General features: G+C 43.4%; 1 protein-coding gene across 4 annotated transcripts in view; it reads right to left on the bottom strand.

The window, feature by feature from the left end:
- Positions 1 to 23,841, bottom strand: part of Rab4 (RAS oncogene family member Rab4) — a 210,642-nt gene that overhangs the window by 171,188 nt on the left and 15,613 nt on the right. For 3 of the 4 annotated variants that reach the window (XM_069329377.1, XM_069329378.1, XM_045740675.2), the window contains exons 2-3: positions 18,414 to 18,494; positions 11,086 to 11,200 (exon numbers count right to left, since the gene is read on the bottom strand). In XM_069329377.1, the coding sequence (XP_069185478.1) occupies positions 11,086 to 11,200; positions 18,414 to 18,494 (196 nt within the window). Of the gene's footprint in view, positions 1 to 624; positions 6,397 to 11,085; positions 11,201 to 18,413; positions 18,495 to 23,841 lie in introns of those variants that run through there. The other variant, XM_069329376.1, reaches the window with a different exon arrangement.

A 23,841-nucleotide genomic window follows, 5' to 3' on the forward strand; every position in this document is an offset into this window, starting at 1 on the left:
GAGCCTGATTGTGATAATGACTGTGTACAATGTTCAAATATTAGTGATTCAATGCTGTTCACGACGTTCACAGTGCTAGCCACAGCACCACAGCATTATTTCGTCCATCTAGGAATCTTCAAACGACTTCTTAGGTTCCTTTACAAAATAAACTTGTGGTCAATTATGTATTTACAGGATTTAGTGACCAGTATTGTGATAACAGCAGGATTGTGGTGATAATAAGCACTGTGCGTAGTATTGTGGGAGGAGGAATTGTGATGAGGGAGCGAGGGAGAGAATCGAAGTAGCCTCACTGTGTGGCAGCCACTCTTGTTTTGCTCATCTGTTACGGCCCTATTTGGTCGTAACTGGGGTTCTTCTCTGATGTTATTAGAGTTTGGGTATCCGGCCCCAAGTTAATAGTGACTTTCAAGGGGTGTGTTCCGTAACGCAAGTAAATTAACACTTTCGCGCGCCCGGTGAAGGTCAGGAAAAAACCCGTATGTGCGCGCGGCATTTTTGTCGCTTAAGCGTAAAAACAAAAAATGTGTATACTCTTTTTACTCTCCTGACCTTAGTTCTCAAGCTACGTATTTCATTTTGGTACCAACGTGTTCGCAATAAAATTCTCTAGAACAACATCAGTAAAAAAAGTCACGAAAGCTATAGAGATACCAGCACAAAATAAATAACTACGAAGATGAGTCGCCGTGAGCGCCCAACAGCAACAAAATGTTTTTACTCTTGGGATTATTATCACCTCTACACTTGTCCTACAGCCTTAATTTTGGTATCAATGGACTCCCAATGAAATTCCCAACACGGTGATATGAATATAAACGTAGAATAATGGTCGCGGCCCACCCGCAAGAGTGTGGGAAGTGGGCGCACTGTTACCCGGTAACAGTGACCGGACGACACATGCGCGAAACGTTGCTTTGAAAGTTTATACTTATTTCACTGTCCTGATATTATTATTGTATGTATGTCATTCATTTTTGTGGCAATGTGTTTGCAATAGAATGTTCTATGAGCTAAATTATACTACACAAACTTGGACCAAATAGGTGTACTTACCAAGGGAAGGCTGGTTGTGGAACAGTAAGTTGAGCATTTGTTCTTCACTCCACCTTCTTCAGGTTCTTCATTCCTGAAGTTGCTCAACAGATGGTTTGTAGGTGGAGTGAAGCTGTTGCGGGTGGTTACTTCTTCACCACCCAATACACCCTTTTCCAGTGGTAATTGGTGTAGCAGGGAATAACACAGAGTGCAACGTTGCAGGTCCTGCATCCTATGTTCGTGTCCTTCCTTTTACCGGACCATGCACATACATGACACTTGAGACGTTTGGGCAGTCTGTAAAGTTCATGTTTCAGTTTGCAGTTCATGCGATTTTCTGAATCAACAATAGGGCCAGGTCTTCTCGCTGGAGGTGAAACATTTGAATGAGTCAAATTCATCTGACAAAACAGTTTCGTCAAATGGCAGTGTGGCAGACATCTCGGGTTCAGATGGCAGTGTAATTACCTAAGTGTAATTACCTGTAGTTACAGTGTAGTTACAGGATGAGAGCTACGCTCGTGGTGTCCCGTCTTCCCAGCATTCTTTGTCATATAACGCTTTGAAACTACTGACGGACTTGGCCTCCACCACCTTCTCACTTAACTTGTTCCAACCGTCTACCACTCTAATTACGAAGGTGAATTTTCTTATATTTCTTCGGCATCTGTGTTTAGCTAGTTTAAATCTATGACCTCTTGTTCTTGAAGTGCCAGGTCTCAGGAAATCTTCCCTGTCGATTTTATCAATTCCTGTTACTATTTTGGATGTAGTGATCATATCACCTCTTTTTCTTCTGTCTTCTAGTTTTGGCATATTTAATGCTTCTAACCTCTCCTCGTAGCTCTTACCCTTCAGTTCTGGGAGCCACTTAGTAGCATGTCTTTGCACCTTTTCCAGTTTGTTGATGTGCTTCTATGGGCACCACACAACAGCTGCATATTCTAGCTTTGGCCTAACAAAAGTCATGAACAATTTCTTTAGTATATCACCATCCATGTATTTAAATGCAATTCTGAAGTTAGAAAGCATAGCATAGGCTCCTTGCACAATATTCTTTATGTGGTCCTCAGGTGATAGTTTTCTATCTAGAACCACCCCTAGATCTCTTTCTTTATCAGAATTCTTTAAAGATTTCTCACATAATATATAGGTTGTGTGGGGTCTATGTTCTCCTATTCCACATTCCATAACATGACATTTATTAACATTAAATTCCATTTGCCAAGTGGTGCTCCATCTACTTATTTTGTCCAGGTCTTCTTGAAGGGCATGACAATCATCTAAATTTCTTATCCTTCCTATTATCTTAGCATCATCAGCAAACATGTTCATATAATTCTGTATACCAACTGGTAGATCATTTATGTACACAATAAACATCACTGGTGCAAGAACTGAACCCTGTGGTACTCCACTTGTGACACTTCTCCATTCCGATACATTGCCTCTGATTACTGCCCTCATTTTTCTATCAGTCAGAAAATTTTCCATCCATGATAGAAGCTTACCTGTCACCCCTCCAATATTTTCCAGTTTCCAGTGGCAGACATCTCGGGTTCAGATTCGGTTGCTGCTTCATCTTGAGATGGTGTAGTGAACAAAGGCCGCCTCACACCAGATGGTCCGGGAGTTGGCATGGCGTCAGCATTGGCAGGAGCTGTGTCATCATTTATGTCTGGAGCGTGCCACAAGTGTTGAGATGATGATGTTGTTTTAGGCCACTCCTCTGTGTCCCAGTTCAATAGGGCCCAGATTGCCACCTCGTGGAACTGTAGCAATGTTAGCTTTTTTTGATCAGTTGTGTTGTACAGTATTTGTACAAAACAAAGGCATTATGCAATGCCATTTGCAGGAAATAAAAGGTTATCTTTTTGGTCCACTTGTGAGTTTTCCTGGTAAAATGGTAATATTTAACCATTTGATCGAAGTGGTCCACACCTTTCATGAACTTATTGCACTCGCAAATTGCAGGAGGTTTGTTCACTGTTACCTGTTGTATTCCACTTGTTCCGTCTCGTTTGCGAATTCGTTTCCTTCGCTGAACTTGCTGAGTGTCTGCATTGTGGATGTTGGTAATTATTGAGACTACTCGCTTGTCTCTCCACAGGAGAATGAAGGTGTTATCTTTGCGGTGGTATTCAGTGGAAGTTTACCCTTGGCTAGAGCTTGCAATACCTTTGGGGCGCCACGTAGCATTCTAATTGTGCCACATGTGTACACCCCAAGTTCTCTCAATTTTTCTGTTAGGGTAACCGAGTTGTAGTAATTATCCATGTACAAATGGTAACCCTTGTTCACTAAAGGCTGAACCAACCCCGTTACTGTATCCACTATCGTCTTACCAATACCTGAGTATACGTCGAAGTCATATATGTACCCAGAGACAGATTCAGCAAGCATATAAAGTTTCACACCATACTTGTTTGGTTTGTTTGGATTGTACACTTTGAACAATAGTCGTCCACGCCATGCCATTGTACCCTCATCCAAACACAACTCTTTATTTGGGATGTAAACTTGAGCAAACCTCTCTTTCAAGTAATCCATCACTGGCCTCACTTTTATCAACTTATCACGATTGTTCACGGGCACTGCATTGGTATTGAATGTGTGGAAAAACTTGTTTATATGCTGGAAACGTCTTGACGTCATGAACAAGTTGAAGAAACGAGCATGCCATGGCTTTGCTGTTTGCCAATACATCCTCATAGATGGGAGCCTGTTTATGCCCATCAATATGCACAGTCCTAGGAATCGCTCCATTTCACTCACCTTCAGTGGTTTCCAAATATCTGATACATTTTCATTGGCCATCCGGAATAACTGCGAGGCGTACAAATTAGTTTCAACGGTCAAGAATTCAAGGAGGGCACGCGTAAAGAACAATTGAATAAACGCCAGTGCACTAGTAGGTTTGGGAATTGTCAGTCCAGGATTTCCAGTAAAATCATCAACAATTGGAGGAGTATTGCCACTACTCCAGCCATCACCAGCCCCAGCCTGCCGAGTACGTACTGTACGTGTACGCCTTTGAGGAGGCTCGGATGAATCCTCCTCACTTTCCTCATCACTTTGAACTTCCATGCTTTGATCACTGCTAGAATCACTTGGCGCAGTTTGTCGTGTGTTCCTACGACGAGCAACATTTCTGGTAGCTACTTTTCTAGGTAGTCTAGATGCACCACGTGTGCGCCGAGATGGAGGAGGAGGAGGGGGTCGCGGTGCCTCTTCCTCGGTGAGGTCCTCAGTCTCCTCATCACTCGTTGCCGTATCATTCCCTCTAGGTCCCTGCACTCCACTATAATTGTTGTACAGGCATACCTCAGTTTAAGAGTTTAATTGGTTCCTGGAGACGCCTCGTATTCCGAAAACTCGCATTCCGAAGCTAATTTCCCCATAAGAAATAAAGGGAAATGAATTAATCCGTTCCTGACTACCCCAAAAACCCCACATCAAACTAAATTTTTATACCTAATTCATCTAAATAAACCTACAAAACTATGTTCAAGTTATTACTTACCTTGCTGTTGAATGCTGTAGGCGTATGGAAGATGGTGAGGAGGGGGGAGGAGAGGAGTTACTGTTTGGAAGGGGAGTCCCCTTCCATTATCACATCAGGCAGTGAGGACTTCACTGGTATGCACACTCTGGCACATTTTGCCTGCATACCACTAGGACTTGCTTGTTTTACTAAGAATTTATCTAATGACACTTGTTTTTCCCTACATTTTAACACTTGTCTGTAGTAAGACATCACATTATCATTTAAAAGGTCAATGCAACGGCCTGCTACAGCTTTATCTGGGTGAGTTTTTTCAACAAAACTTTGCAGTTCTTCCCATACTTCACACATTTTCTTAATCAAGAAGGGACATCCTCTACTGCCTCTACTCATCACAGCTATTTTCTTAGGTTGAACCTTACCAATGGCTTTCTTGAGACCCATGGCAAGATATATAATGACAACTTTTATGCTCAAATGGCCAAAAAAACGATAAAAAACTGTAAATCCTTGTGAAGAATTCAGGTGGGATAGTCACTGGACACGAGACACTGGTAAACTGAGGCGCGATCGCCATGCCACCACGCGCCAGTCGGCCTGTACACGTATCAACAAACTCGCGTCCCGAGGTAACCCTCGCCTTCCGAGACATATTTTTGGAGTAAATCCTGCTCGTCTTCCGAAAAACTCGCATACAGGGACACTCGCATTCCGAGGTACCACTGTAGTATCCAACCTCTTCCTCCAATACCTCTACATCACCTTCAGCATCTGATAAATCCTCCACGAGGCCTGGAATTTTCGTTGGTATGAGCTTCACTCCGCTCCACTTCTTATAAATCATGGTTATTTTGTCAACTTTCGAGGACCTGGAGGCTTCCTTGGGCGTAGAACTACTTGGACCTTGACCTGGATCCATTTTTGATGAAGGAATTGGGTATAATCCACACGGAAACGGGTAAAAATGCTCGAGTTTGGCGCGCGAGGGGAACGTGATCGACTCACGACACGTGACACGAAAACAATGGGCCCGTCACGTGACCGGGTAGGCCGACGCGCCGGGCGGCCTAGTGGTGAGAAAGAGAACTTCATGGTGCATCGTTTGAAATAAACCCCAATGAAATCGGATTAAAATTGAATTTTATACAAATATTTTAAAAGCGGATATAATTTTATGTCCACCTCGCGGAAGCGGTGAGGCGAAACAGGACTCCGGGCGGAGTCCTCATCCGCAGAAAGTGTTAAAGGGGAAGGGATAAAAATGCACTAAATTAAATATATATTCGCCACCACCAATAAATAAATATATAAACAGTCACTCGCTGGGGCTATAACTACACTTATGTACATTAACTTGTCTTCCTCTGAAGACACAGGATGCTCTACGGTGCTCAAGACGAGTAGCCCTGGTTCTCTTCTTGTGGCTTCACGATGAATCCTTCGATTCCCTAGGCGAATCTACCCTGGCCACAGGCCAGCCAAATCACAGTCCCACTGGGTGCGCCGTCGTGGAGGCCTTCAACCACAAATCCAGCCTGTAGCTGGCAGGTTCCAATCAGCTCTGCTGCGTAGGCCACTCCACGACCGATACTAGGGTTGCGAGCCCTAGGCGGGAGCCTCGTGTGATTCCGCTGATCACTCTCCTCTCTCAACACCCCAGTGGCTAGTCTTCTCCACCTTTCAACGCCCGGGTACGACGATTCCTCAACTCTGCCACGTCACAGGCAGGTTAACACTCTTAGCAGTGTTCGTCCGGGAGCAACTCACAGCTTCTGCAGCAAACACGTGGAGAGACTTTGGCTGCCTTGGGTAGACTGCCCATCATCCGATACAGCAGTCCCAGGTCGACTCTGTAATCAGACACGTCATTAGTGTTGGGGACACTCTAGGGCACCTCACTTACAGGCTTAGACACAAACGTCCACCTATCCACTCCATAGATGGCGTTGCTGTCTAAGCGTCACCTCACCAGAGGTCAGCAGCGGCTACGTTACGAGCTGACTAAGACGGGAATCCAGCCCCTGTGGCCGGTATATCCCGTCCTCACTGGATGGCGTCATCCATTTGGAGGGGGTTTCGGGAGCTGACCCACAGATGGCGTTGTTGTCACCGCTCTGTGCTCGGACGCTGGACTCGGGTCCGTAACAATCATACTAGCTTAGTGGTTCGCTATGGTGAACACATTCGTACATGGGTATATACAATGTGTGTATATAGTGTAGTAACAGCAACAGGAGTATGTTGGGAGGAGGTATTTTTGGTGAGGGGGGTGACGTAATCGTAGCGTTGTCTGCTGGCTGCTGTGTGATTTCTCATGCAGTGTATGGTGGCCACTGTAAAGTTTGGACACAATACCAGCTTACTTGCATAGTTCTGGTGAATAAAACATGTAGATAGGTATACATAACATGTGTAAATAGTGTAATACAAACAATAACAGTATGGTGGGAGGAGCAATGTTGGCAAATAAGATGTTGGAGGACTGAGGGAGAGACTGGATGTTGGAGGAGTGAGGGTGTGGCAGCTGACACTCGCGGAGTTCTGAGTGTGTTCATGGTGAATGTATATAGTGTGTGATAGTGTATAGTGTGTAAATAGACTGTATATATACATAAATTAGCATAATACAATGGAAATATGTGCCGAATATGTGTACACATGTGTCATGCACGTAACAGTGTCTTCGGACAGTACGGATGTTCTACTGCCATAATATAGTGTACGTGTTCATTATACATAGGATTGGCACATAAAAGCATATAAAATATATTTGGGCTTGTGCGCAGAAAATGAACAAAAATGTATTCGCGGCAACTCGCGTATCCTGCCCCGAGCGCCCTACCGGCCCCGGGGGGCGTATGCCATGGGCGACCAGGGAATGACGACGTCACGCACGAACTTACGGACCCCATAGCAGCTAAAGTACTTATAATTTCGACCTTCTGTTACTATACCCTTACTCAGGGAAGGGTTTTTGACACTTTAAAAACAGAAAAGAATTTTTTCCAGAGATTTTATTTCTTGTGCACTCGAGGGGTGTCATATTTGGAGGCCGCACAATTAAGGGGTAAACCTACTGATGTGAATATCATCCACAGGCCTAATTATACCTAATTATTATTAACACTTTCGTGCTATCTGGACACGCCGGCGCATCCAGTTTCGTCTAACGTAAACGCATAGTGGACATAAAGTTATGTCTTCTTTTAAAATATTTGTATAAAATTCAATTTTAATCTGATTTCATTGGGGTTTGTTTCAAACGACGCGCCATGAAGTTCTCTTTCTCACCACTAGGCCGCCTGGCGCGTCGGCCTACCCGGTCAGGTGACGGGCCCATTGTTTTCGTGTCACGTGTCATAAGTCGATCACGCTCCCCTCGCGCGCCAAACTCGAGCATTTTTACCCGTTTCCGTGTGGATTATACCCAATTACTTCATCAAAAATGGATCAAGGTCAAGGCCCAAGCACTTCTACGCCCAAGGAAGCCTCCAGGTCATCGAGAGTGGACAAAATAACCCAAATTTTTAAGAAGTGGAGCGGAGTGAAGCTCATACCAACGAAAATTCCAGGCCTTGTGGAGGATTTATCAGAAGCTGAAGGTGACGTAGAGGTATTGGAGGAAGATTTTGGAACCCACAACGATTATAGTGTACCTAGAGCTAGAGGGAATGATACGGCAACGAGTGATGAGGAGACTGAGGCCCTCACCGAGGAAGAGGAGGCACCGCGACCCCCTCCTCCTCCTCCTCCATCTCGGCGCACACGTGGTGCATCTAGGCTACCTAGAAAAGTAGCTACCAGACATGTTACTCGTCGTAGGAACACACGACAAATTGCGTCAAGTGATTCTGAAAGTATAAGTGATGAGGAAAGTGATGAGGATTCATTCGAGCCTGCTGAAAGGCGTACACGTACAGTACGTACTCGGCAGGCTGGGGCTGGTGAGGGCTGGAGTCGTAGCAATACTTCTCCAGTTGTTGATGATTTTACTGGAAATCCTGGACTGAAAATTCCCAAACCTACTAGTGCACTGGCTTATATTCAATTGTTCATCACGCGTGCCCTCCTTGAGTTCTTTACCGTTGAAACAAATTTGTACGCCTCGCAGTTATTCCGGATGGCCAATGAAAATGTATCAGATATTTAGACCCCAGTGAAGGTGAGTGAAATGTCGCGATTCCTAGGACTGTTCATATTGATGGGCATAATTAGGCTCCCAACTATGAGGATGTATTGGCAAACAGCAAAGCCATGGCATGCTCATTTCTTCAGCTTGTTCATGCCGTCCAGACGATTCCAGCATATAAACCAGTTTTTCCACACATTCAATACCAATGCAGTGACCGTGAACAATCGTGATAAGTTGATAAAAGTGAGACCAGTGATGGATTACTTGAAAGAGAGGTTTGCTCAAGTTTACATCCCCAAGAAAGAGTTGTGTTTGGATGAGGGTACAATGGCATGGCGAGGCCGACTATCCTTCAAAGTGTACAATCCAAACAAACCAGACAAGTATGGTGTGAAACTTTATATGCTTGCTGAATCTGTCTCTGGGTACATATATGACTTTGACGTATACTCAGGTATTGGTAAGACGATTCTGGATACAGTAACGGGGTTGATGCAGCCTTTAGTGAACCAGGGTTACCATTTGTACATGGATAATTACTACAACTCGGTTACCCTGACAGAAACATTGAGAGAACTTGGGGTGTACACATGTGGCACAATTAGAATGCTACGTGGCGCCCCAAAGGTATTGCAAGTTCTAGCCAAGGGTAAACTTCCACTGGATACCACAGTATACCGCCGCCAAGATAATACCTTCATTCTCCTGTGGAAAGACAAGCGAGTGGTTTCAATCATTACCAACATCCACAATGCAGACACTCAGCGAGTTCAGCGAAGGAAGCGAATTCGCAACCGAGACGGAACAAGTGGAATACAACAGGTAACAGTGAACAAACCGACTGCAATTTGCGAGTGCAATAAGTTTATGAAAGGTGTGGACCACTTCGATCAAATGGTTAAATACTGTATTACCATTTTACCAGGAAAACTCACAAGTGGACCAAAAAGATTACCTTTTATTTCCTGCAAATGGCATTGCATAATGCCTATGTTTTGTACAAATACAACACAACTGATCGAAAAAAGCTAACATTGCTACAGTTCCACGAAGTGGCAATCTGGGCCCTATTGCACTGGGACACAGAGGAGTGGCCTAAAACAACATCATCATCTCAACACTTGCGGCACGCTCCAGACATAAATGATGACACAGCTCCTGCCAATGCTGACGCCATGCCAACTCCCGGACCATCTGGTGTGAGGCGGCCTTTGTTCACTACACCACCTCAAGATGAAGCAGACAACGAATCTGAACCCGACATGTCTGCCACACTGCCAGTTGACGAAACTGTTTTGTCAGATGAATCTGACTCTCCTGCAACTCCTGTTACACCTCCAGCGAGAGGACCTGGCCGCCCTATTGTTGATTCAGAAAATCGCATGAACTACAAACTGAAACATGAAATTTACAGACTGCCCAAACGTCTCAAGTGTCATGCATGCGCACGGTCCGGTAAAAGGAAGGACACGATCTATGGATGCATGACCTGTGGTGTTGCACTCTGTGTTGTTCCCTGCTACACCAATTACCACTGGAAAACGGTGTATTGGGTGGTGAAGAAGTAACCACCCGCAACAGCTTCACTCCACCTACAAACCATCTGTTGAGCAACTTCAGGAATGAAGAACCTGAAGAAGGTGGAGTGAAGAACAAATGCTCAACTTACTGTTCCACAACCAGCCTTCCCTTGGTAAGTACACCTATTTGGTCCAAGTTTGTGTAGTATAATTTAGCTCATAGAACATTCTATTGCGAAAACATTGCCACAAAAATGAATGACATACATACAATAATAATACCAGAACAGTGAAATAAGTATAAACTTTCAAAGCAACGTTTCGCGCGTGTGTCGTCCGGTCACCGTTACCGGGTAACAGTGCGCCCACTTCCCACACTCTTGCGGGTGGGCCGCGACCATTATTCTACGATTATATTCATATCACCGTGTTGGGAATTTTATTGGGAGTCCATTAATACCAAAATTAAGGCTGTAGGACAATTGTAGAGGTGATAATAATCCCAAGAGTAAAAACATTTTGTTGCTGTTGAGCGCTCACGGCGACTCATCTTCATAGTTATTTATTTCATGCTGGTATCTCTATAGCTTTCGTGACTTTTTTTACTGGTGTTCTTCTAGAGAATTTTATTGCGAACACGTTGGTACCAAAATGAAATACGTAGCATGAAAACTAAGGTCAGAAAAGTAAAAAGAGTACACACATTTTTGTTTTTACGCTTAAGCGATAAAAACGTTGCGCGCACATACGGTTGGCTGAGTGACCTTCGCCGAGAGCGCGAAAGTGTTAAGATTAATGTGTACATAAAAGCATAAACAATTTACAACACAACCAAAAAGTACAAGAGTCCGCTCTATAGGAACAAACAATTTGTACTGAGAACTGACCTGAATCTTTCCTGACCGGCAGTGTCCCATATTTGCAGCTTGACTGATTTGCCGCCAACATTGACAATCCTAGACCCAAACTCCACTCCAATGGTGTGGTTGCTCTCTGCCTTAACTAATATAAAACATAGAACATCAAATTAATTGGGTAAGTAAATTATAATTTAATAGCCTGTCTAAAAAGTCTAATTAGTTGCACTAGTGCACAAAGTATGCAAACTGGAGTATGATAATGAACATCTGACAATGTGGTATTTTAATTCACAGACTTTAAGGGCTTAAGTGAATAAAAGCACTACTATATCATACAATTCTAATTCCAGTCTAAAAAATAATACTTTATGAAACTTCATAATAATTACACTTAATAAAAGTCCATCGATGTCAGATTTTTTACAGTGAAAGCCCAATTCAGTGAAAAAGCATTCTCAAGTTTCTAAAGTATGTAAGGAAAAGTCAAATAATCTATGTATCTGCAATTTATCATTCTTGGTTAGTTAATGCATCTATGATGTAAAAATATACAATACAAAATTCAGCCCTATTTTTTCAAACAGTATTTGGATGCAAGTACATTATTTGAATTTTAAATCAAATTATTAATACAATATGCATTACAGCATAAAATCATAATGCATACAGTAAATACAGTGGCCCCTCCACTTACGAATTTAATCCGTTCCCAGAGAGACAGTTCGTAAATAAAAAAATTCGCAACCTGAAACGAATTTAACCATAAGAAATACTGTAAATTTAATTAATCCGTTCCACACTCCCAAAAATATTAACTTTAAAATACATTTCAAACCTAATAAACACAATTATTTAGTACTATAGTATGTATAAGTTATAGCTTATCTTTATTGATGACTCTTGTTGGCATACGGAAGATGGTGATGAGGGGGAGGAGGAGGAGCGGTGTTAGTGTTTGGAAGGGGAGTCCCCTTCCATTATAACATCAGGCAGTGGTGACTTCTCTGGGGTACTCTCTCCTACATTTTGCCTGCATACAACTAGGACCTCGTTGTGGCTCACTGCTTGTTTTTCTGACTAAAAACCTTCCCATAGAGACTTGTTTTTCCTACGTTGTAACACTTGTCTGTAGTGAGGCATCACAGTGTCTTTAAAAAGGTTAAGGCTATGGCCTACCTCAGTTTGCTGTGGGTGAGTCGTTTCAACAAAAGTTTGCATTTCTTCCCACAGTCTACACTACTTCTTAATTGTTGAGGAAGGGATATTCTGTACTGTCTCCTCCCCTGAAGAAATTTCCTCTTGTTGCTGCTCCTTGTGAAAGACTAGGAGTTCTTCGGTGGTCAGTTCTTTGATGTGTTCCTCCACCAACTCACAACACACTACACTCACAACTCTCACAACACTGTGAATGAAACTTCTCTTTTTAAATTTCTCAAACCATCCCCTGCTTACCTTAAGCTCTTTCATATCTGCATCACTCGTTGCAGGGGGTTTTCTTTGTAAAATCTTCAATCTTCATCTTCATGCCTTGCTTTTTATCAAGTGCTATCACCTGCTAACTTCTTGTTGTGTATCTAAATTAATAACAACTTTTCAACATCCTCAAGTGTTTGTGTTCTTTGTTTCATGATTGTTGATACGCATTTTGCCACTTTAGCACTCATAATGTCCTTTTTCTTAACAATTGCATTGCAATATCATTGACATTGATTTATTGTACTGCCTAGCTAGTTCAACAACCCATGTACCATTTTCATGTTTACGAATGATATCTTGTTTTTCCTTTGTGCGCATCCTCACATGTGTTTCCTTAGGTTGAACCTTACCCCTGACTTTCTTGGGACCCATGGCGTGATATATAATTACTTTTATGTTCAAAAAAAACAAAACAAAAAAAATCACCAAAATAAAGGAATTTCTTACAAGCGTGATCGTCACTAAGCGGGCAGCTCTGGTAAACTGAGGCAGGTCTGCCCATGTGAACAGGAACCATGCGCTTGGTCGACCCAAACGCGTATCAACAAATATCGTTAGTCGACGACACTATTGTAAGTTGAGCCGCATTTTCTGATCAAATTTATATTGTAACTCAAAATTATCGTAAGTCGGGGCAATCGTAAGTCGAAGTGTCACTGTACAGTACAGTACAGTAGATTTATTACATAGGATCTTCCTGTTCAAAAACCATACTATCTGTCCGTTATTATGTCATTACTCTCCAGGTGTTGTACCCATTTAGTTTTAACTATTTTTTCAGTGTTTGACTACAACATTTGTTAATGATATGGGTTTATAATTTAGAGGATCTTCATGGCTACCATTTTTATAGGTTGGAACTATATTTGACTTTTTCTATATACAGTGGAACCTTGATTAACAAGCGGCTCTATTAACGAGTTTTCCAGTAACGAGGAAGCCACTCGCAGCAAATTTGTCTCTATTGACGAGCTCGCTTCTATTGACGAGCAAAACCACATGGTGCTTCCTAGCATCTCGCGGGTTCCCGCTAATTCTCGGACGCCTCCGACGCCAGTGTTGTTGTTGTATCGCACACGACAAGCATCCCTCTGGATTTATTTGCGCTTTTCTTTGGGTTTTTAGTGGTTTTGCGACTACAATTTGTAACACACGATGTCTCCAAAGAAGCTGCTTGCTAAAGATAGTGTTGTCAAGAGGAAGAGAGATACAATTACTGTGGATTTGAAGAAGAAAATTATAGCAAAGCATGAGTGTGGTGTCTGTGTGACTGATTTCACAATGGAGTATGGCAGGTCCTCATCAACAATTTACACCATTAGTAAGGGAATGAGGGAGGATGCTGCCTCTTCCACTGAGATCAGGGAAGTCTTGGGAATGTTTGAAAAGGTGAACGCATTTTTGGAAAAGCTGCCCTGATAAAGCAGTGACAACCTGGTGTGTGAAAATATTTAATTTATTTATCACTTTGTGATAACACTTTGTGAAAGTGTTATCACTTTCGCAGGTATATCGCTTGAATGTGACACACTTTTTTCTCTTGAATGCACCCAAACACCGCGCTCAAGCGTCATTTGAGTAAATATTTCTATAAAATCCAATTCTTATCCGATCGACTTGGGGATTGTATACATGTTTGCCATGAAATTTCCGTTTTCTCTAATAGCCACATAGCCTATTTGTGAGAACGGCATTGTATTTTATCTTTGTGGTAAGACCGTTATATTGTTGACACGACGAGTGTAATCGACATAGTTTTTTATTTGGTGCTGGTCTAACGCATCCTTGTGTGACATTTGAAATGAGATTTGGGTGAAATTCCCAAGAAGGGAGAGTCCGCCTGACTCAGAGGTGGATTCTCCTTCCACACCATAACCCCTCTCCTCCTTTCCACCTCTCCATCGTCTCCCTCAAGCCAGCAACTACTCTTCATAAGGTAAAGTAAACATTAAAACACTACAACAAAACATTTATATTTACATGTGCAGTATTATATTTACATAAAAAAAATGTCATACAAGTATGGATGTTTTTGGGAGTGGAACAGATTAAATTTATTTCCTTTATTTTAAATGGGGAAATTAGTTTCTTAAGACGAGTTTTCCAGGTAACGAGCTCGGTGCCAGAACGGATTAAACTCGTTAATAGAGGTTCCACTGTACTGTACTGTGGCACCCAACTTACGATTGCCCCGACTTACGATTATTTCGAGTTACAATATAAATTTGATTGAAAAATGCGACCCGACTTACAATAGTGTCGTCAACTAACGATATTCGTTGATACACGTTCTGGTCGACCGAGCGCATGGTTCCCGGTCGCACGGGCCGACCTGCCTCAGTTTACCAGAGCCGCCCGCTTAGTGACGATTACGCTTAAAAGAAATTCCATTTTTGTGGTGATTTTTTTGCTTTTTGAACATAAAATTGATTATTATATATATTATTCCATGGGTCCCAAGAAAGTCAGTGGTAAGGTTCAACATATGAAAACACATGTAAGGATGACCATAGAGCAAAAACAAGAGATTGTTCGTAAATATGAAGATGGTGTGCGGGTTGCTGAACTAGTTAGGCAGTACAACAAATCTTAGTTAACAATATCCACCATACTTGCTCAGAAAAAGGACATTATGAGTGCTAAAGTGGCAAAAGGCGTATCAATAACTACGAAACATACAACACAAACACTTGAGGATGTGGAACAGTTGTTATTAATTTGGATACACAACAAGGAGTTAGTGGGTGACAGCATTTCAGAGGCCATCATATGTGAAAAGGCAAGAAAATTGCATGAAGATCTTATAAAGAAAACCCCTGGAACAAGTGATGCAGATGCGAGAGAGTTTAAGGCGAGCAGAGGATGGGTTGAGAAATTTAGAAAAAGAAGTGGCATTCATAGTGTTGTGAGGCACGGTGAGGGTGCCAGCTCAGACAAACCAGCGGCTGAAAGATTTATTGGCGAATTTAAAGATTTTGTGCAGAGTGAGGCATACCTACCACAAGTGTTTAATTGTGACGAGACAGGGCTATTTTGGAAAAGATTGCCGAAGAAGACATACATTACCAAGGAGGAGAAGTCATTGCCCGGACACAAGGCTATGAAAGATAGGTTTAAGCTTGTGCTGTGTGGTAATGCGAATGGCGATTTGAAAACTAAACCCTTGCTTTTGTATCATTCCAAAAATCCAAAGGTTTTCAAAAAATATAATGTGCAGAAAAACAAAATGTGTGTGATGTGGAGGGGCTAATGCTAAGGCATGGGTGACTAAGCAATTTTTTCTGAGTGAGTGAATGAGGTGGTGTTTCCTGCCATCAAAAAATATCTGCAGGAGAACAGTTTGCCACTCAAGGCCCTGTTTCTCCTCGACAATGCTCCTGCCCATCCTCCAGGCTTGGAGCATTCATTGATGGAGGAATTTAGTTGTTACAGTAAAGTTCTTTCCTCCCAACACCACTCCTCTACTTCAGCTTATGGACCAGAAAATCATTGCCAATTTTAAGAAACTTTATGAAAGTGCACTTTTTTGGAGATGTGTCGAAGTGACGGATGCCACAAACCTCATCCCTCAAAGAATTCTGGAAAAACATTTTAATATTTGTAGTGCTTTAAAACTCGTAGACAAAGCCTGGCAAGAAGTGACTGTAAGAACCATGATCTCTGGCTGGAAAAAATTGTGGCCTGAATGTGTTGCAGAACAAGACTTTGAGGGGTTTGAGCCTGAACCTGAAGTGCCTCTTGTTGAGGAAATTGTTTCTCTGGGCCGGCAATTGGGCTTGGAGTTGGATGGTGCTGATATTGAGGAGTTGGTGGAGGAACACAGTGAAGAACTGACCACCGAAGAACTCCAAGCCCTTCAAAAGGAGCAGCAACAAGAGGTAGCTGAGGGAATTTCTTCTTCAGAGGAGGAGGCAGTACTGAATGTCCCTTCCTCAAAAATTAAAAAAGGAGTGCAGCATGGGAAGAACTGCAAACTTTTGCAGAAACGACTCACCCAAATCAAGCTGCAGTAGGCCGTTGCCTTAACCTTTTCAATGACACTGATGCATCACTACAGACAAATGTTAAAATGAAGGGAAAAACAAGTGTCACTAGACAAATTTTTAGTGAGACAAACAAGCAGTGAACCACAACCAGGTCCTAGTGGTATGCAGGTAAAATGTAGGAGAGAGAGTGTACCCCAGAGAAATCATCACTGCCTGATGTTATAATGAAAGGGGACTCCCCTTCCAAACAGTAACACCTCTCCTCCCCCCCCCCCCCCATCACCATCTTCCATACGCCATCAAGAGTCCTCCATAAAGGTAAGATAAACATATGTACTGTATTGTAGTTTGAGAAAAAAATTGTATTTAGTATAAAATGTATTTTTAAGTTAATATTTTTGGGGGTGTGGAACGGATTAATCCAATTTCCTTTATTTTTTATGGGAAAATCGTTTCGACTTACGATATTTCGACTTATGATACGTCTCTGAGAATGGATTACCATCGTAAATCAAGGCCCCACTGTATCTGCTAAGATTCCTGTGCACAAGGATATTTGAAATATTAAATGGAGTGAAATTCTCAGCTCAGTTGCGCATTCTCACAGCACCCAAGGTGAAACTCCGTCTGGTCCATCTGCTTTATTTCTTCCTAGCCCCTTGAGTAATTTTTCCACTTTGTTTTGAGATATCTCTATGTATTCTAAGGTGTGGTCTAGAATTGGTATTCGGTCTGGCTCTCTGAAATCCTCATTTTGTCAAACACACTTTGGAACTGTTCATTTAATGTTTTACACATTTCTTGTTCGTTCTCAGTAAACCTGTTCCCCATTCTCAATCTTTAGATTTTATCTTTTACATGCAGCTTGCTTTTAATTAATTTGTTTCTTGCTTGCTTGTAGTGCTGGTATGTTTGAGGGTTAGGCCTCTTCCTATATTGTACCCATTTTCTTGTCTTGTCTCTAGACCTCTCACAATTTCTATTGAATAATCCTGTTTTCTGGTTCTGCATCTCTCTTTCGGTATGAATTTTGTGTTGTGTGCCTACATCCTATATTTCACAAAATTTGGCATACATCTCAGTTACTTCCTTACCTAGCAACAAGTCTGCCCAATTAAATTCATTAAAGAATTTGCAAAGTTGTATAGGTGGAGAGTTGCTGCCAGACACAGAACTGAGGACTCAGGTTCTTGGACAGTGTAAGCCTCTTCTCCCCCTGCCCCCTCCCCCAATGAATGGGAGGGGGTAGGGTGAATGAGCGCACACTAGTTTTGGAAACTAGTGTTTCCAAAATACTAGACTTTTGGAGACTTTTGCCACCGTGGAGAGGGGGGACCTGCTGCATGGGTGACAACTTCTCCCACCTACTCTGGCTTTGCACCCTGGAGAGGCCACTCCAGATCAACAACCAGAGTGAACCCCATAGTCTCCTGAGACTGATGGATGCCTACTAGTTTTGAGAGATTCAATCGTTTGTTTACATAGTTGGGGGGAGTTCATCTGGCAGGTTGTGAGGCCTCAGTCTCTTTTGAACCCAGCAGTGGCCTGTTGGGAGCCATCCCAAGCTGTCTAGGTGAGACAGCTTCAGGAAGCCACTGGGGCTCACCCAGAAACTGGCATTTCATTATATTCAACACTGGTTGGTAGCACTTGTAAATAATATAATGAAATACAAACATAAACATAAAAACATAGTCTTGCAAGTTAAAAAATACAAATACAATACAAATACACTACCAATTTTGCTGTACAGCATTTGCAAGACATGTACAAATAAGCTTATGTATTTGTCCATGAAACAATCATGTTACTTTCATACCAACAGAATTCCAAGCTCGGGTACCTGAATCCAACCATCCTACAGTAATGTTGAGCAAGTTAATTTTTACTTACATTTGCCTTCAATAAACTGATGAAGAAGGCAGGATTTGCCAGTGCCAGCACTCCCAATTACCAGGAACTTAAATAAGAAATCTGAAAGAAAACCACACTTAAGTATAGTGTAGCACATTTTAATATAAAGTACACCTACATTTCATTGATGCACACATACAAAGTTTAATGTGAAAAATGAGTGTCTTACAAGGGACAAATTATTGCATAATTAAGTCATAGGCCTATCCTCTTGAACAGAAAGGCCAAGAGACGTGCATTGAACTCTCAATAACATTATATATTATTTGAACATTTCTCAACATTTATCAACTCTCTAAGACCAAACTTTTAAACTCAACAAAAGTTGAGTTTAAACTTTAAACTCAGCATTGAATGGAGTGAGATGCCAGTTGTTGGGTGAGCCCTGGAGGCTCCCTTAAATTATCTTACTAATTAAGTGCCATACTACTTGAGTTTTATCAGTCACAGAGTTCTTGTATGCCTACCAGGACCACAAGCCAGAACCTGGCCCACTCAGAGAGGGGCAGAGAGCAATGGCCAATGAACACTTTACATTTAAAGTTTGTCATCTTGAGATCAACAAGATGGCACAAGACTCCCCCACAAAGAAAATAAAAACAAGCAAAGCTTTGTCCAACTAAACTCCCGCTCATTACCTATACCTTCCCCCCCCCCCCCCTCGTTGGAGGGAGGGGGAGGAGCCGGTCTGGGTGAGCTAGTTCTTGAATGAGAAAAGCCACCGACAGAAGGGAGAAAACATGAACATACCCTGGAGGCAGCAGCACCTCGAGGAACACTAGAAGAAGAGACCGTAGACTTCAACAGATGCCCCAAAGCAACACAAGGCCGCAGTGTGCCAGGGACGGGAACCAGAAACTGGCAGCTTAGACCCTGGTAGAATTCCAAAAACCCCGTGCTCGAAGATCGACCCAAGATATGTTCCAAATCACAGCTGAGAGAGCGGCATACTGATGTACATGTAAATCTGCAAATCACAAGCATGAGGGGTAGCCCTCAGGATGGTGAAACGTAAGGACACCGTGGACAACCAGAAACACACAAGTTCTGTAACATGTCACCAGGGAAACCGGAACAACCCACAAAGCATTCACTGAGACAGAATTGCGACAAGGCTGCTACTGGACACAAAACAAGAAGCACCCCCAGTCGAACCAACCAAGTAACCACAACCAAAGGACCCTTCTGGAAGCCTGCCATCTCAATCTTCGCCAGAAAAGGAGGAGCCGGCTGCAACCAAACAAAACGACCACCAAGACCAAAAGAACAAAAAATTCCTGGCACCAGAAAAGAGAATGAAGCTCCCCACCCTGACCACCAAAAGGCAAACCCAACAAAATAAGGCTTTCCAAAAGAATCCCAAATTGAAGGAGCCACCACAAACCGAGGTGAAGAAAGAAAAGAAAGAACCTGGTCCAAAGACCAAGTAGGCTCAGACAGTGCAAAAGCAGGCCAGAGGCGAAAAATGCATGAAAAAGCTTCCAGGAACAGGGCAGAAGAGACAACCACCCTGAATGCAAAGAGAAGCGGCTCTGCGATCATTGCTTGATAAGAAGCGACAATAGTTGGCATAAGATGCCGAACCAGAAAGAGCTAAGAAAGGAGTAAACAACCCTGTTGAACACAGAAGAAATGACGAAGAGAAAGAAAATGGCGGAAGACCTGCCAAGAAACCTCATACTGTCGCTGAGAAGAAGACTGTAAGTGGGACACCAAAGAAAACGGGCACATGGAGCCAGAGCTTCTTGACTGATATAGTGTGCCAAGAAGTCGCAGTGGACTGCGACCACTCAGCACACTACATCTGTGTGCCTTTCCTGGTCGATGGCAAGATGACAAAATTTAAATGTAAAGTGTTCATAGGCCATTGTTCCCCGTGCCTCTCTGAGGGGAGCCAGGTTCTGGCTTGTGGTCCCGGTAGGCATACAAGAACTCTGTGACTTATGAAACTCTAGTAGAATGGTACATAATCAGTAAAATAGCTTCAGGGAGCCTCTGGGGTTCCCTACAGTAATGTAAAATTTGGCAGCAAACTATTGACTTTAAGAGTATGCTTAAAGAGAGAAATCAGACCATTGTGAGTAGGCCTATAAGGATGGACTGGCATCACAGGAGTTGAACCCTTGTATGAACGGAGAAGTATGAATCTATTTTGAGTATAAGGATGGGGGCGACATCAAGTCATTGTAAATGCGAGGATGGAATGGCATCAACCATTCCAACCTCGTACAATCTGTGTACGAGGTTGGAATGACAGCAACCCACTATAAATGTGAGGATGGATTGGCATCAATTCAATGTGTACAAAGATAGAGTAACATCAACCCACTGTTTATGAGGATGGACACCCATTTGAGCATCAACCCATTGTAAATGTGAGGCTGGAATGACATCAACCCACTGTAAATGTGTGGATGGAGAGACATCAAACCATTGTAAATGTGAGGATGGAATGACATCATCTCATTCTATGCAACCCATCTCCCAAAAATGACAGCACCTATAGTGATTGCGGATGGAATACACAAAATGTGGACTGCATCATAAAATAAATCAACATTTTGAACTATTATTATACAAATGGACATAAACACTAAAACAAGCTAACCAACATCCTAATCTAACCTGTCCTAGGGCTTCGACTTCAAGGAAAAGAAGGTAGTGATTCAATTGTATAAATCATTGGTGTGCCCCCAATTTGGATTACTGTATCCAAGCATGGAGACCTCATCTTCAGAAGGACATAGCTGCTCTGGAGAAAGTGCAACACCGGGCAACAAAAATCATTCCAGAGCTAAGTCAACTCACGTACCAGGAATGGTTGAGGGCCACAGGGCTACCAACACTGCAAACCAGATATGACAGGGCACATCTTATTAAAACTTTTAAAATAATGAAAAATTTGGAGGATGTTGATCTGGAAAATTTCTTCAAAAGGTCAGATATAACATGAATGAGGAATAACAATTTCAAGCTCAACAAGCCACAATGTAGGACTGAGAACAGAAGATGCTGTTTCACCCACAGGATTTTCACCCATGGAACTACCTACCTGTCAAAGTCATAAATTCTAAAACTATCTTAACTTTTAAGGTACACCTGGAAAAGATCATCAAGGCAAATGGGGGGACCCTCAACAAGTCGAGGCCACTAGTGTTAGTAGCTCTCAGGTAAACTCAGGTAAATGTAATTAATCTTAGGCCTACCTACATGTTGAGGGTAGTCAACAGGTAGGTAGAGAGGCAGGTAGACTTAGTACAGTACATATATGAGCTATATTTGCCATACACTATAAATTTTGTTGTTAAAATTCCTCACCTAATTATATCAATTAAAACACCAAATGTTTAAAGCCTTTAATAATATAGATTTTTTGAGGTGAACCATCAAATAAAATTGTGTTAAATCCAATGAAGTAGTCTGATGCTACACTCATAACTGTCCAAGAATTGTGAGACACACCAGACCACTAAAGCTAAACAAGGCTACCACAAGCCAAGACCAGGATCTGGCTCCCCAAAGAGACGTGGGGAAGTCTGGTGATAACAAATCTCAACAAAACCAAGGGAAACAAACAGTAACAATGCTTCAAAACAACAACCGCCTGTAAACACTTGCAAAATCACCACCTAACAACACTCACTTGCCACTAGACACAGACCTGGTGACCCAGAGCACTGGAAAGTCAGCCAGCTCATTCACGAGCCACCCAAAAATATAAACACTCTAATTATACAAAAAGCAGAGCAATGGACAGGGTCAGGAAGCTGCCAAGGGCCCAAGGGCTACCAAAAGCCCACCAGAAAAGTGTTTCATTACATTCAGAATTTCTGGGGAAAAAATCATTTCAGTATAGCTTGCCAATGCCATATCACCATAGAGCCCCTGAACCCAAAAAACCAGCGTTGAATGTAATGAAACGCCATTTTCTGGGTGAGTCCCGGAGGCTCCCCGGAGCTATCCCAGGCTGATATGCTAATGTCAGACTTTGGCATCAGTCATGTGTATGGAGTTCTTAGGCCTACCGGGGACCACGGCCAGAACCGGGCCCCCTCAGAGAGGCAAGGGGAGCAATGGCCTATAGAAGCCCCCGTGTAGTTGGAAGCATTCTATGTCTGCCATCGACCGGAACAGGCACCCAGAAAGGTAAGCGCCCCAAAACAAACCCCTATTCTGGTTAAAATTGCTACCTAATACCGAACTAGTGGATAGAACTCCCCAACCGAAAACAAGCAAATTAGTGTGACGTCACACACTGCCGCGCCGCTGTCTGCGCAGCTCCCCCCTCCCCGGGAGGGGGAAGGGGGAGCCCCAGACCCCCCGCGCCGGCTACCCACACCTCAGTTCTTGAGGCTGGATGTCAAAAACGCGAAAAACCGCCGACCGGAGGGAGGGAGGGATGCCGGGGAGCCTCCGGGACTCACCCAGAAAATGGCGTTTCATTACATTCAACGCTGGTTTTCTGGGGGGAGCCCCGTCGGCTCCCCGGAGCTAACTACCCACAGACAGAAAAAGAGGGACTTACCCGGGAGGCGGTCGTCGCTCACCCCTCAACTCGAAGCCGAGACAACTGGCTGCAACCGCCGACCCAAAGCAACACAGGCCCGACGAGGGCCAGGGACATTCACAAGGTAACGAGCAGCCAGGACCCTGTTCGACCGCCAAAATCCCCGCGCCCGAATATCAGACCAAGACATATTCCCAAAGACGGCAGCAAGAGCCGCGAACTTACGAACGTCATGGGCACGGGGATAGACCGCAGGCTGGCTAGACCTAATAACCCTGCGGACGACCTGAGAGACCCGAACCCGCGAACAGGGAAGAAGGGAAACCGGATCAACCCACAGCGCGTCCCCGGACACAGAAGCTGTGGCGTGCAAATAACGGCGAAGCGCCGCAACCGGACACAAAACATGATGCACCCCCGGCCTGACCAACCAAGCATCAACCACCCATGGACCCCTCCGGAACGCAGCAGTCTCATTCTTCGCCAGAAAAGAAGGAGACGGCTGCAAACGAACAAAACTATCACCACGACCAAAAGAGCAGAAACCCCTGCGCCGGAGGAGAGCATGAAGCTCCCCTACCCGACCCCCAGAGGCCAAAGCCAACAAGAAAAGTGCCTTGGAAAAACAATCCTGGACCGAAGGGGCCACAACGAAACGAGGAGATGAAAGGAAAGCGAGCACTCTGTCCAAAGACCAGGACGGCTCAGGCGACGCATGAGCAGGCCGGAGGTGAAACAATGCACGAGACAGCTTGCGAAACGGCGCAGACGTAACATCGATACCGAAAGCAAGCTGAAGCGGCTCCGCCAGCGCCGCACGATACGAAGCGACAGTGTTAGGCATAAGATGACGGTCCTGAAACAACCACGAGAGGAAGGACAAGACCACTCGAACAGACA

This window comes from Procambarus clarkii, chromosome 22, assembly GCF_040958095.1.
Source record: "Procambarus clarkii isolate CNS0578487 chromosome 22, FALCON_Pclarkii_2.0, whole genome shotgun sequence".
NCBI lineage: Eukaryota > Metazoa > Arthropoda > Malacostraca > Decapoda > Cambaridae > Procambarus > Procambarus clarkii.